Source organism: Aquila chrysaetos, chromosome 11 (assembly GCF_900496995.4).
Source record: "Aquila chrysaetos chrysaetos chromosome 11, bAquChr1.4, whole genome shotgun sequence".
NCBI lineage: Eukaryota > Metazoa > Chordata > Aves > Accipitriformes > Accipitridae > Aquila > Aquila chrysaetos.
In genome coordinates this window covers 40,744,837-40,759,647 of record NC_044014.1, presented here as the reverse complement: position 1 = coordinate 40,759,647, position 14,811 = coordinate 40,744,837, and the positions used below count along the sequence as shown (strand labels likewise).

At 37.0% G+C, this 14,811-nt stretch overlaps 2 protein-coding genes across 5 annotated transcripts in view; one reads left to right on the top strand and one right to left on the bottom strand.

The window, feature by feature from the left end:
• The window catches only part of LRRTM3 (leucine rich repeat transmembrane neuronal 3), an 89,787-nt gene extending 78,623 nt beyond the window's left edge, over positions 1-11,164 (top strand). For both annotated transcript variants that reach the window (XM_030030149.1, XM_030030147.1), the window contains one exon: positions 9,508-11,164. In XM_030030149.1, coding sequence (XP_029886009.1) covers positions 9,508-9,717 — 210 coding nt within the window. In that variant the 3' untranslated portion in view covers positions 9,718-11,164. The remainder of the gene's footprint in view (positions 1-9,507) is intronic.
• Positions 1-14,811, bottom strand: part of CTNNA3 (catenin alpha 3) — a 549,510-nt gene that overhangs the window by 386,327 nt on the left and 148,372 nt on the right. The gene's annotated exons all lie outside the window — the stretch shown is intronic.

Genomic DNA, 14,811 nt, shown 5'->3' with positions numbered 1-14,811 from the left:
GGTTTTTTTAGGGAGATAGACCTCCCCTAAACATGAAACAAATCTGTAATATAAATCAGACTAATCTCATTGGTTCCTTTCATTTAGCTCCCTTTCTTTCTACATATACTGATGAAGTCTAGTTTCCTTTTTGGTATTCTAAAACTTTCAGAGGAGAAGGGAAGCAGCTGCACTGACCTCTTCTAGGGCTTGTCCACAAGACTTCCAAGTGTACGTGTACAATATACACACATCTACCTACATATGTGTGGCGTACAAACATATTCTCTTTGAGACATCTCTACAAATACATTATTTCCTTTTCAAGGGTGTCTTTTTTCATATGCTTTTTATTCATGCAAATTCTTCATATCTTATCTATTGATTGCTAAATAATTAATTAGAACTAAGATACAGTATGATGGTCAGATTCTCCAAGCTGCAACAAAATTTACTAAGACAAAAATAGCTAGCTTTTTCTATATGTAACAAATGTTTGCTATCTAATACTTTGAACTGAATCCATCATTTATCCAGCATCTAAAGTAAAAGCTTTATCTCTGTTGATTTACTTTTAGTCCCACAAAGTTCAGAGCTGTCTTTTTTAAATGATACTTCAGCAATTATGCCTTCAGACCCTATTGATAAACACCAAATTTTGTCTACAAATGAAGAACAAATGAGAAACCTAAAAAGGTTAGTGCTCAAGAGATACAGATCTAATTGTAATAACATTTTTAGAAATACTTTAGGGCAATATACACTTCATTATTAGATATTATGAAGCATATTTCAAACAATGCAACAATTGAAAGGATAATTATTTACTCATAATCATACACTCTCATACCTACTTCCTTAATTCAATTTACTACATTAGAAATTGAAGGACTGTTACTTAAAAAAAAAAAAAAAAAAACTTAAAAATCCAAAACTGCACGCTGTTAAAGTAAATTAAAAATAAACCCAATCAAAAAACCCCAACCCAAACCAAAAGAACCCCCCCCCCACAAACAAATAACAAAAAACTTGAAAAAGGCAGAGCAGATATTTATCTTGTCAGGCATTTATAACTTGTTCATTTTTTAACATTAATAGCCAACGGTGAATGTCTAACTAAAATAAAATGTAATACATACTGCTTTCAAAACCAAGCAAGCAATTAAAGCTAATCAAGTCACAAGGTGTTCTCATCTCACGAATGTCACATTCTTTGCAGGAAGGAAAGACGTTAAGCAAATGTCACTGTTCAAATTTTGAGAAAATTAACAACATGCAAGACAAAATGCCCAGCAACTAGGGAACCACAGCTCACTATTTCTTAGTCTGAACCCCCTTATTTTCTACTTCTTTAAAAAAAAAAAAAAAGGGAGGGACGGATATTCTGTAGTAGCTGTTAGCAGCTATTCACTTTGGCATTTCAAAACCTGGTAAAGGCCATTGTCAAAACTAGTATATTCAACTTGCAGAAAAATTTTTGCTAATTCCTTGTACTTTAAAATTAAGACACCAAATCTACATTGACATAATTAAAAAAAAATTTCAACGGTTTTCTCATGGAACCCAACAGTGGTTGAATGCTTTCTGTACCCTCTCCCATCCATCAGAAAAAAATCAGCTTACTGTTTACATGCCCAACATTAAACACAAAGGTTCAAAAGTACTGGCCTTGTTTTTAAAGGTGAATTTTACTTTTTAACACCACCCTCCTCTCCCAGGGAATATCCTGCATCATAAATTACTTAAAATTCATGTTAAACATTGAACAGAAAAGAATACAATTACTGACAGACTATAATTCTAATCATGCCCTTACTAAAGCTTTTTCTTTTTTGGTATCAATATAAACACAGTGCATTCAGTCAATAGCACAAGTCAAGTCTAGAAGTAGCAGCTACTACAACAGGAGCTTTGAAATAATATGTTTCTTACATTGCCATGGAGACAACCGGTCCTCACGTTCAGTGTGGCTGAATGGATGGTTTAAAAAGCTTAAAATACAGATGTGATGCAAACCTCTCATCTGTCCTTTGCTTCCTCACTCTTGTCTTTCTCTGATAAGAATGTAGTTACGACACATGTTTAGACTAACGTGGCAGTGAAGACTGGGCACAAACCAGATGCATAGTAATACATGTTTGGTTTCAGTTGCATTATTTCTCATAATGTGGGACCACAATTTAGGTAACCAGAGATGAACACACTGGAAGAGAAAAATTACCAAACCCAAGCAGAGCACATGAAACATATCACTATCGTACTTTATTGCCCATTTACTGCAGAGAAGGAAAATTATAGCAGAAGAAAAGCAAGTGTTCTTGAGCAACAGAAAATAAATTTTCATATTGAAATCATGCACAACATCTGGACAGATGTGCCTTTGAACAGAAAACACAATTTTCCTTCACCAAGAGGGCATTAACTTAACGTTTCCAAGAGGGCATTAACTTAATGTTTGTGTGAAGAAAAATTTTGCTATTCGATGAAAGCTGTTGTTACTGCTTACACTTTTGGTAGGTTTTTAATTACAGCCTGAACTGAGTAGAAATTAATTTTGAGAGAAGCAGAAAAAGCTTGAAAACATCCTTCCCTTTGCACTCTTTCACTTGCACAACTCCTCCCGGCCATTCACAAGTAAAGCTGGGTGAGTTAATACCAATGCCTTGTGACTTTTCATGCTGAAGTTCTCACCAGCTGATCTAACAACTTATTGCCCTTTCCCAAGCCTTTAGAATTTGGACTTCGAAAGGTTGAAATACGCAGACACAAGTTTTAAAGAACAACCACCTAAGAATTTAGAAGTTTAAAGGAAAACTAAGATCTTTAAAAGTGACTAGCAATTTTTGCAGCCATTCATTTTCAGCACTTTAAAGGGACCACGATTTAATCCGAGGTACTCACTGCCTTACAGTAAGGTCTCCACACAGTGTACGTAAATACCACCATCAACAAAAAGTAAATTCTGGTAACCTTACCCCCATGGCTGTGTTACATTTTAGTAGAGGAGCTAGGAGGATCTGGACTGTAAATCCATGACTGTCACAAATTTGCTATAACAGGTTTACCTATTCCTTTAACAGAAGCTTGAGTTTAATTATCTCCCTTGTTTCATGGCACAGCACTTTTAGGTAAATACATGCTTGATGAAGCAGACAATGAAAGAAATGGGATGAGATCATAACCAGATAGGTACTTTCCTTTCATACCTATACCTACCAGACAGCTCTGGGACTTTCACAGAAAGCCATTGAACATGCTACTTAAGAGAGAAAATAAGGCACTTGTTACATGCAAGACCTGCTTAAATCAGAGAGGACTTAAACGTGGGGGTGCAGGGGCAGGAGACGTAGGTGAGGGTACAGAACAATCTTGCTACACCCCTGTTCTATGACTCCATAAGAACCAAGGACTCAGCTTCAAGGAGAAGCCAGTTAAGAAGCCTGAATTAGTGTTCAGGTAATTCTTGTGCAACTTTATCAATAAACCAGAACCCTGTGAAGTACTTGAAATATTCCAAGACCTACCTAGGTTATTGGAAGAAAACAAGAACCACTAAGGAGCAGAGTATCTGCAAGGCTACTACACTGTGCCTGGGTGTATATTCAACCATTTTTCTCCATTCAGCACAAGAAGTAGTTTCCAACAAAAGTCCAAAAATTCACAGAACTGCTATATTCCAGCAGGACTGGAACAAGACTTTTTGCATTACTCTCTTACACAGCATTTTCTCTGCATCTTATGGCAACAGAAGAAAAAGAAACAACCAAGTTAATATAGGCCTATTAAGGAAATAACAGTGTCCGAGAGCAATGGAAAAGAATTTGGGGAAAATCAGTTCCTCTTGAGAGAAAACTAGAACATAGAAAACAGGGTAAAACGTTCTGAAGGGTCTGTGGTAAAATCTGGGATAGGCATTACAATACCCTGCAATGTTGCATCTGAAAACAAAAGTGCACCTATGGAGGACTGCATGGCAAAGAGGCAGACAGGAAAGACTCAGAAAGTGTGCCTATAGCCTCCACTATGCAAGGTAGTTCTGGCTTCAAGAGACAGCTCTCAGAGAGGGCAGGATAAGATGCATTTCAGTGGAATGAGCTTGGGGTAGGCCAGAGGACAGAACCAGTGAGCTGGCAGAGGGATGGAGTCACTGGAGAGCGAAGAAGTCACCAGGCATTTTGTGAAGACTTAGAGAAATGGAAGAGAAAAACAGGAGACAAGATAGGAAACATGCAGATGAGAAATATGGGAAAATAGGACAGACGGTGACAGAGGAAAACAGGTAAATGTGCCTGACCATGCTAAAGAGAACAGCATAATGAAGTTTGAAGTAGGAAAGTTGGGAAGTTGAGAGGGTGCTGAGAAAACAGAGGTAGCAAAAACACTTGCAAATCACCTGCCAAATTGTGCTTTAAGAAAGCTTGTGGGAAACAGGGGTATTTAGAGAAGAATCAAAGATATCCCGGAAATATTGGCTAGTAAATATGAATAAAATGGGTTCAGTGATGCTTTGCTGAGAACAACATTCAGTAGCGAGGTTCACAGGTATACAAAACAGGAGAGAAACTAGGAATTCAGGGAGTTCCCAAATGAAGACAGAACTGCCTTCAAATGTAAGTCAAAGTCTGAAATCAGGTTGTTAAGATTCATGAAAGAGCCATTTTAGATAAGATTTCTTAAATACATTAATTATAATTTATTCTAATGTATTCTCTATCTAGTAAACCCAAGGTATTTTATTCCTTCCAAGCCTTTTTCTGTTTTATATGCATAAGGTTTCAAAAATAGTACTATTTAAAATTTAACCTCCAATAAACTTAAATAACATGGCAAATACATCACAAAGACAAACTAATGGATTGTAAAGTATCAGGTTTGTTTTGACATTCATTTGAAATAACAGGATTCTTCACAGTGGTCATGAATACAGCATTTAATTTCGATTCATGCCAATAAAACCTTTATGGTTCCCTAGTATATATTACAAGGGTTTGTTCCTTTTTTTTTTTTTTTTTTTTTTTTAGCGAAGCCAATAGCAAAATTCCACCGACTTCTATACGAAATAGATTTAACTCTCATATGTTGACCATATATATTATATTCCCATGCCTATGTTGTAATGGCATTCCTATATTCTGTACATTTTCAGAATGATATATCACAACTCCATCACTTCTATTGCTTCCATCCTTCAGCTCATTTTATTCTCCTATTTCAGTGTACAACCTGGTTCACTTATTTTCATCCCTCCTGTTCATGATCTTCTGTTTTTCTTCTTATCTCTGCCATCTCCACAGATAATATTCCTTTGCCCTATCATATTTTTCCATGCCTACATTCTTAAGCCACTCCAGATCTGTGGCTATGCCCTTATGCCTTTAGTTTCCAAGCTTTCATTTCCAGGATTCTGTGGCTCAGTCTTGAAATCACCCCAGGAGGTTTGAACACCCCACGTCCATTAAATTTAACAAAATATCAAAATCCTTAGGCTTGAAAATATAGCCTCTAATTCTAAATACAATAAATTCAGAAAAAAAATGCAACTCTCTTTCTTATGAAAGCCAAGCCAAGGTCAAGCAATCAGATAAGAACACAGCCACAACACCAGAAGCTTAATAAACACTGTATGCCTTTGCTAGAACCTTTCCCATCTTTGCTGACTGCCAAGATATTCATCTGTAGCTAGAAGCATTTCCCTCCCCAACCAGTTCACATCTGTTTAGTAGCAAACATATTTCTGCAGTCTGGATAAAATAACCTATTTCCTGCAGATCTCTGTAATTGCTGAAGAGAAGCCAGAACCAAATTCTCAGCCTCATTTAAAAAAAAAAAAAATAAAATAAAATTCTTTTTAATGTGTGGTAACTTTTCAACTGCCAGTGAGGATCAAAACAGAAATGCGAAAACACCAACATCCCAAACACCGGATTAAATTCTTGTTGGGACTAAACAGAATTTTTTTTTTTTTTTTTTTTAAATTCTGGTTTGCTATACAGTTTTGTAAATGCAACCTTTTAGCTACTTTTTCTATGTAAAACGAGTCTGGAGTTTTAAACTTTCTTACTGAAAAGATACAGGGTTGCTGGAGCTTTTTCCACAGCAGTACACACACAGTGTACAGAAATTTAATACTATGCAATGAAATTCAGCTTGCAGGACAGATGCTTCCTTGAATAGTAATTGCAATTTTAAGGCTTCTGAACTGTAAATCTGAGATAAGCCGAGGCTTTTTGGATGCTCATCTGAACCTGAACTCCACACAATATGAAGTTCACACATCACTAGTAATTAAACAATGCAGTGTGTTCTACTTCAGAATTGCTGTCAAAGAGATGAGAGCTCTCATTACAAATGCTGTGGTATTACTTATTTGAATTTTAAAAAAGGTTCAAAGAACAGGAGGTTTATAGAGATAGAACTTTTACTGAGACAAATACTGCTATCAGAAGGAAAACAGGAAGGAAAAATGCAAAGGAGGAAATACAAACAGGGATGTTCCCTGTTTAATTAACCATGCCATGAGGGTTGACATCTCTGTTCCAGGACTATAACCTGAGAATCCCAAAGTGATCCAGCACACCCAGACAGCAATAAAGCAGCAGCTGGTAGCAGCTTCACCTGATGTTTACAAATGACCTGTGGTACGAACTGGAGTGACCAAAAAGTCTCCTTCCCCAAATACTTACACTAAAAAGAAACATGGCAGGTGGTCAGATCCTGACCATTCTAGGAAACGGAGGTGGACACCGTTAAGGAGGGAAAAAAGATGCAACAAGAGAAAAGCAGTAGGTCAGAAAAAACTATCCGGGAGATTTTATAACAGGTCTGAAGAGCACTAATTTTCTAAAAGGCGGAGATTTTACATTCTACAGGAATGACCTGGTTACAAGAGAACCAGTGCAGATTCTTCTGCACTGAAGAGTGACATCATTCCTGGTTCATATTTGCCTAGAATAACATAGAATTGCTAACACAACTTTATGCATCACTTCAGAAAACAGCAGTGGAGAACCACACGTAATTTTTTTCAGAATGGAAACTTTACCAGACTAAGGAAAATGTCATTAATCCAAAAGTTGTTCTGTTTCCCTAATCTCAGCTAGGCCTTAGATCTCCTCCTATGGCTTCCCACTCAGGCCTGTATGTGTATCCATGAAAGAATGCATGTATGCAATTGTCTACATTTCATGGCAATTGCACATATAGTTTGCTTAGCCCACCTTACACTGCTGACAAACTTCCTGTAGAGTAGCTTCACTGCAAGGCCATCATGTCAGCATCAGAAAGAAATCAGAACAAGCCCATAACCATTATCATCTTGTTACTGACTACAGCTCTGAAGCAATTCAAGTGCTCCTTTCCTCCCTTCTGCTTTCCTTCTATTCTGAAGTTGCTGAAAACAGAATATGATCAAATGTCAGCAATTTAGATACATTAAATGGAAAATGCATGAAAAAAAGGTTACTGAGAACATGACCAGGTACTAAGATCGTAACACACACACACTTTTCCCAGTCTAACATACATACAACAAACCTTTTTCAAAAATGTATGCAAGACTCAGCTCTTATTCCGAACACAGAGAGACAGATTTTAATTTTTACAAAGCATGTCAACCCATATCTTCTATTTTGACAGATGTGGCACTAAATATCTCTTCATTGACCATTCCAACCAAAATGTGGGCAACAGCACATTTGAAGCCAGATTGTACAATATTTTGTCTGGTTGTCTGGTTTCCACAGAAGTGTGGATAGGCATTAGTGATTCAAGGCCATTCACCACCTTTTGCTCCTGTTAAAAAAGGGCAACGCAAATGTGACTAAACCAGCTGAGTGCACAGAGAAAAAGTAAGTACCAGCACATCTACATGATTCCCTGTGCAGTCAGAGCCTTGTTAGTGTTTATGAAGGGGGAAAAATGTGGAGCATTTCTTCTTATTGCATGTATTTAAAATGCCAGAGTTCTTCCTCAGGTAAAGTCTTTTCATTATTTTAAGAAAGCCTGAGGTGTTCACCCAGTGTTTCATCACGAGGAATAAAAAGAACACAAAAACACCCAAGGTGGCCACACAAAATGCACAGAGAGCTCATGAATTTTTGTGAGTGAAGAGATACAGATCACCAGACACCTACGATACAGTATGGTGTCTTTAACCTTAAATCTTTCAAATACAAGAGTCAGGATAGAAAAAGATACATTCCACTGGTTTTCTGATTCTTTCCTATGAAGATATAATTTTGTCATAGGTTTGACATTCTTCCGATTCAGACAGTGTGATCACATGATATGCTACATACATCCATCTTCTAAGCTGAATGTTATTTAGCTCTTCATGAGCTATCGATATCTCATACGTAGGTAGAAAAGTCATAGATTTCCTAATATTTCTCAGCCCATCTCCACGTTTTGCATAGCATATGAGCAGCGTTTATAATGGGACTTCCAACATGCTGTTGCGAGCACGTAGAGGTTCAGGTGGGACATCCAAATGCATCAACCAGTTGTGCTAACGAGAAACAGTTTTGGTTTTATTATTTCATATTTCAAATTAAAATGCTTTTAAATATTACCTGTCTTCATATTCAGTTTTATTACATGTCAGTCAGACTTCAAAATAACAGCAAGAGAACAATAAAAGTCACGAAAAAAAATTGTTCTCTTTAGTTTTACAATGGACTGGAAATCTGATTTTTAAATACTTTAACACGACTCACACAACTATTAAAATATAGTCACCTTTTTCATCCTTTGAGTCTCTTAATATAAATAAAAATAAATCTAATAGTACAAATACATACAATTCAAAATCTGTATTAATTTCACCTCTGATTCTACAGTGTATTGTAAATCATTCTATGCTGAAGTGTGTTCAAAATCCTCAAGAAAATAGTGAAAAAAAATTTAAGAACTTTTCAGCCTACAGCATTTGAATGAAACCTGCAATAGCAAAGCTTTCAGAGCTACCATAGCATAACAGTGGATGAAGCTATCATCTGCCATGGTCCAATATTTACTGAAAGCTGCTAAATTCAAATAGATGCTTATGCTATAAATAAGAGGAAATGTGTCATCTGTGAGCATTTCCCAGCAGACCAAAGGTATCACACCCACTGATGTATTCAAGCAAGATCCACTAACCACTCTTAAACTTGAAAAGCCATTTAAATTTCATTTGAAATACTCCATATATCCCCAACTGAGTCACTCCTATTTCTCCTCCCTGATAGGCTGATTTTAGCAGAGGCTAATTACATTCTAAAGACAATTTGAATTCAATCACATCTTAATCCTCACAAACACATTCAAGCACACACCTGGCCCTGGGCCACAAGATCAAAGGTGGTAGTATTGGGTGGAGTGGAGGGGGTAGAGGGATAGAGAGAAGGAAGAGGTTTCTACATGCAGCACTATATTTGGCATTAGCCAATGTTTTTAGACAGTCCGTTTCTTCAACATCAAATTCAGGCAAGTACAATTTGATGATGTCTTTTGGTAACTGGCTGGTTTTCATCTTTGTTTTTCCCCTAGATACCATTGTCTATGAATGTGTCAACATTTCTTGCCTATGATCAGCCCACGATAAGCTACTGTGGAGTACATCATGAACTGCTTGCTCACAAGCCCTACGACTCGAATAACCAGGAAGAAACAGTGGAAACACACCTAGAAACTGATCTGGATCTGAGCACAATAACAACAACAGCACGAATCAAGGAACACAGTCAGCAGCTGGCTTAACTGGGGGAGGGTTTGTTGTCTTTTTTTTTTTTTCCTGTAGCAGAGGCTGCAACCAAATTCTATGTAGTATCATGGACAGAAGTGAGAAGACATAGCATTATGGATTCTAGGATCCCTGTTCAAATTAAAAACGAATCACAAAGATTAATTGTTTCAAGTCTACAATTTGTAATTAGTTAAGTTGTGCGGTATTTTTTTGAATTCGGAGTATGACCCTTAAAGTGAATCTTTTTCAAAACTCATCCTACCTACCTGTATAAACTGTACAGATGTAATGTATTTTTCATATTGTAAAGTTTCAATTACCAAGAACAGCTGGTATGTACAGTACCATAATTTAATTACATCTTACTTTACAAGTTTCAGTTTCTAAGGTTTCAAATTAACAAAAGTTATTTCTTGTGTTATTAAGTTACTCTGTTTTGTAGGGATCATTTTGTTACTGCTTTTGTGCCCAGAAAACTTTAATCTAAAATTCTGTCCTTTGCAGAATATGCACCGTTTTTACCGTGTTTAATGTGTAGAATTTTATCTACTGGTTCCAGAAGTAATGTATTAACCAAAAGGAGGGTTTAACTATTCAGACTTCTAAGAAATTCTTGAAATACCTAGCCAAGTTTTCTTATAAAAGAAAATCAAAAAAAATTTAACAATTCTCAAACTTACCTGTTGCCTTGAAATACAGCCTGATTTGTAAATCAGAAAAATGTAATGATAAACAGATATATTTTAACAACAAAGTTTATGTATGCAACTGTTAGTCGACACTGATGATGTTTCGTAAAGTCTCACTGTTCTTCAAGACAATATGGACAGGAGACTTCAATAGGCAGCTGTCTTTACAAAATCTGCTGTGAAAGTATAGCCTGCCAAATCAGGCATTTGTATTTCTACTTAAAGACAAATGGGCCCAAAACCTACTTCTGTCAAAGATGACTGCTGACAGAAGTGGCAACAGAAACAAGCCCTTAGAGTTATACTACTCCTAGAATGTAAAAATCTTACTCAAAAGTAAGAAACCTCTACTTCGCTGAAAAATACAGTAATTCGGACCAAATGGTAAAGGTTAATAGTCCTTTAACATTATGATACATCAAGTTAACAAAAAAACCCCAAAACCTTTAAAAACAAAAAAAAATGTAGTATTAAGTCTTTAACAATTACTACATTGCTTATTTGTCTACCATTTAATATCTGGATTGAAGCATTCTTATATCCCATTCTTCCATTTTAAATCTTCAGGACTTCTCAATGCTGTATGAGAATAACTTTTATAATTCTACCCTCATGTTGTAATCATAAAAGATTACAGAAATTAGAAATACATTATATCATGCCGACTTGGTGAAATATAAAAGAGAACACGAGCCTTCCAAAATATAGGAGAAAAAAGTTTCATATGGTGAAGCAACTTTTTTATAATAAAGAGAAATTATATAACCACAAATCTATTTTTCTGAATGTTTATCCCACCATATTTTCGTGTAGCTTCAAAGCAGAAGACTGAAATTTAAAATTACAGTTCAACTGTTTGTACAAAATACAAAGCAATTATAATGAAAAATAGCTTCAGAATATTGTTAACAAATGAATCTGCATTCACTATCTTTAAGTGGAAACAAAGTGTCAAAACAGAATACATTGTATTGGTTATTTATTTAGCATCTTAGATTTTGTAACATATTTTGCATAAATTATTTGCTATTCAAAACATTACTTGTCTTTTTAAGACTCATCTTAAAACTCCACACTTCAGCTTCTTATTTCTTTACTACATGGGCTCTTGAATTTCTCGTCATCTTCTACAGTGCTGGAATTTTACTATGCACAGTTTGAAAATACATTTTTCTAATTATAAAATGAAACCAAAAATGCAGGTGTCATTCTGGAGTCAAATGAGTTTTGTACTGCAGGAAGAAGTTAACTGCTTCATTTCAAAGTTGTTTTTAAGGTTTAATGTTTAGGCATTCTGGTCATAAGAAGACCTGAGCTGTTAGGATCAAATACCATCCTCCCAAAAGACTATTTCAGTTATTCTTAATCTGTCCTTCCTATTCTTTACCTTGACCCACTGCCCTCAAATATTTATGGTGTGTGAATGTGGTCCTGGCACTCATGCAGTTACTCAAAACGCACAAATGTTCAAAGGTTCCATGTACTTCTAATTTATGGAGAACTGTATAATGTGAATATTTTCAATGTTAGACACTCTAACGAACTTAGGCTAAGGAACATGATAAAATACTTTCTTATGCCAAGAGACACAAAATCTTTTTGACATATCTCGTTAAACAAGCACAACTGGGTATATATTCACATACACACAAACATTTCTGCTTTTGTTTCTTTTCCTCAATAACGAAGCATACATTAATGAATCTGGTTTGTCTTGGACCTCTCCTGAAAGACTTGTAGTTTCAGACCAACATATCAGTAGACAAATGGTAGAATAGCAGGGTCACAGAGGTAGCACCGATTCCGCACCGTGCAGGTCTGCTATACTATGACATTCAACTTCCTGTGCTTTTGTAGTGCCAGGCTCCCTGTAACGCCAATGGGCCACTCCAGGGCTCTGACAGACAGATATGACATCCCAGGGCCCAAAGCAGCAGTGAAATACATGCCCACCCCAAATCTAAAGTGTCAAAACATACGTTTCCATACATATAGCTGGATACCATTTTTTTAATGGACTACATCAACCCGAAATGTGCTAATCTCAACAAGACGGATGGATGTCTTCAAGAAAACTAGATGGCAGGTAGGTACCTTCCCTAAAAAATCAGTATCATGAAAAAAATCTAGGTTAAGCTAACCCAAACAAGGACTCACTCCTAAAGTCCTATGTTAGTGTGTGTACACCTGCTTTCCAACAGATTATTGCCAGCTATGTACTGACTCGGAGTGCACAGAAACAGTAAATGCTCTTGTTCTGTGGACAAAACAAAAACATATCACCAAATTAAGCCCCAGTCTTCTAAGCTACAAGTTAGCAAGAAAAAGTAGGCTGAGCCTATGGGTTCAAATATTTATTTACAGAGGGTCACTTTCATACTGTCCTAGTTTCAGCTAGGATAGAGTTAACTGTCTTCCTAGTAGCTGGTACGGTGCTATGTTTTGAGTTCAGTATGTGAAGAATGTTGATAACACCGATGTTTTCAGTTGCTGCTAGTAGTGTTTAGACTAATGTCAAGGATTTTTCAGCTTCTCATGCCCAGCCAGTGAGAAAGCTGGAGGGGCACAAGAAGTTGGCACAGGACACAGCCAGGGCACCTGACCCAAACTGGCCAACAGGGTATTCCATACCATGGGACGTCCCATCTAGTATAGGAACTGGGAAGTGGGGGCGGGGAATCGCCGCTCGGGGACTAGCTGGGTGCTGGTCGGCGGGTGGTGAGCAATTGCACTGCGCATCATTTGTACATTCCAATCCTTTCATTATTGCTGTTGTCATTTTATTAGTGTCATCATCATCATTATTCGTTTCTTCTTTTCTGTTCTATTAAACTGGTCTTATCTCAACCCATGGGTTTTGCGTCTTTTTCCTGATTTTATCCCCCATCCCACTGGGTGGGGGATGGGGAGTGAGTGAGCAGCTGCGTGGTGCTTAGTTGCTGGCTGGGGTTAAACCACGACACATATATCATTTCGCTTTGCAATAAGATCCATAAACCAGAAACAGAGGTAGCCAACAGCATCAAACTCAGTCTTACAGTTAAGTGACACCGCCATACACTGGTAGATCATTTTATCAAGAAAAAGCTGGGTGAATTCATTATGCTTGCAAAATACAAACTCATAGATAGTATAACCTCTATCAATAAAAAACCCAGAGAATTTTAAAAATAAATCTAGCTACAAGCAACAATTCACACCACCCATCAGTGGATCATGCTTGTACAGCTATTTACAGGGCTGAAACAGCCATTAGGAAATTGAGCACAAGCATCTGAATGGAGGTCCTATCTAAAGAAGTTATATGGGAAGATTAATGATTAATCTGACAAATTACTGCATAGGTCTCACGAAAGTATATAAAAAATAACAAACACCAAAATAACATCTATACAAGAAAGCAAATGACTGTTTCAATTTAAAAATGATCAAAATTTGCAGTATAAGGCATTGTACAAGCTATTTGCAAGGGATCCGAGAGCTACCACTAACCAAAAAAAATGTATACACAGTTTTCAGAGATACGTGGCAAATATTAGACTTCTTTTGGCAACATACAACAAACAGAAAACGTACCAGCCTTAGTTGTGTACTAGCTTGCTTTACTGACAGCAGCTCAATTTCTCCTCCTCTCTCAAGGCATTTTTTATCTCTTACTGTTATTTCCAATCCTCAGATTGGACAAGAAAACAAATTGTGCAAAAACCATAACTTTAATGGTAAAAAAACCAAAGCAAAACTGCAAGAGTGTCCTGGTTTAACCCCAGTCAGCAACTAAGCACCACGCAGCCGCTCACTCACTTCCCCCCCACCCAGTGGGATGGGGGAGAAAATCGGGAAAAAAAGTAAAACTCGTGGGGTGCGATAAGAACGGTTTAATAGAACAGAAAAGAAGGAACTAATAATGATAATGATAACACTAACAAAATGACAACAGCAATAATAAAAGGATTGGAATGTACAAATTATGCACAGTGCAATTGCTCACCACCTGCTGATCAATGCCCAGTTACTCGCTGTGCGGCGATCCCCCCGACCCCACTCCCCCCAGTTTATATACTAGATGTGGCGTCACATGGTATGGAATACCCTCTTGGCCACTTTGGGTCAGCTGCCCTGGCTGTGTCCCATCCCAACTTCTTGTGTCCCTCCAGCTTTCTCGCTGGCTGGGCATCAGAAGCTGAAAAATCCTTGACTTTAGACTAAACATTACTTAGCAACAACTGAAAACATCAGTGTTATCAACATTCTTCTCCTGCCTAACTCAAAAACATAGCACTGTACCAGGTACTAGGAAGACAATTAACTCTATCCCAGCTGAAAGCAGGACAAAGAGCAACACCAATGAGTAGAAAAAAAAAAGCCAGGATTCCAGTATCAATGGAACTGTAATAAATTCTGGAAATTGCTTTATTAGCA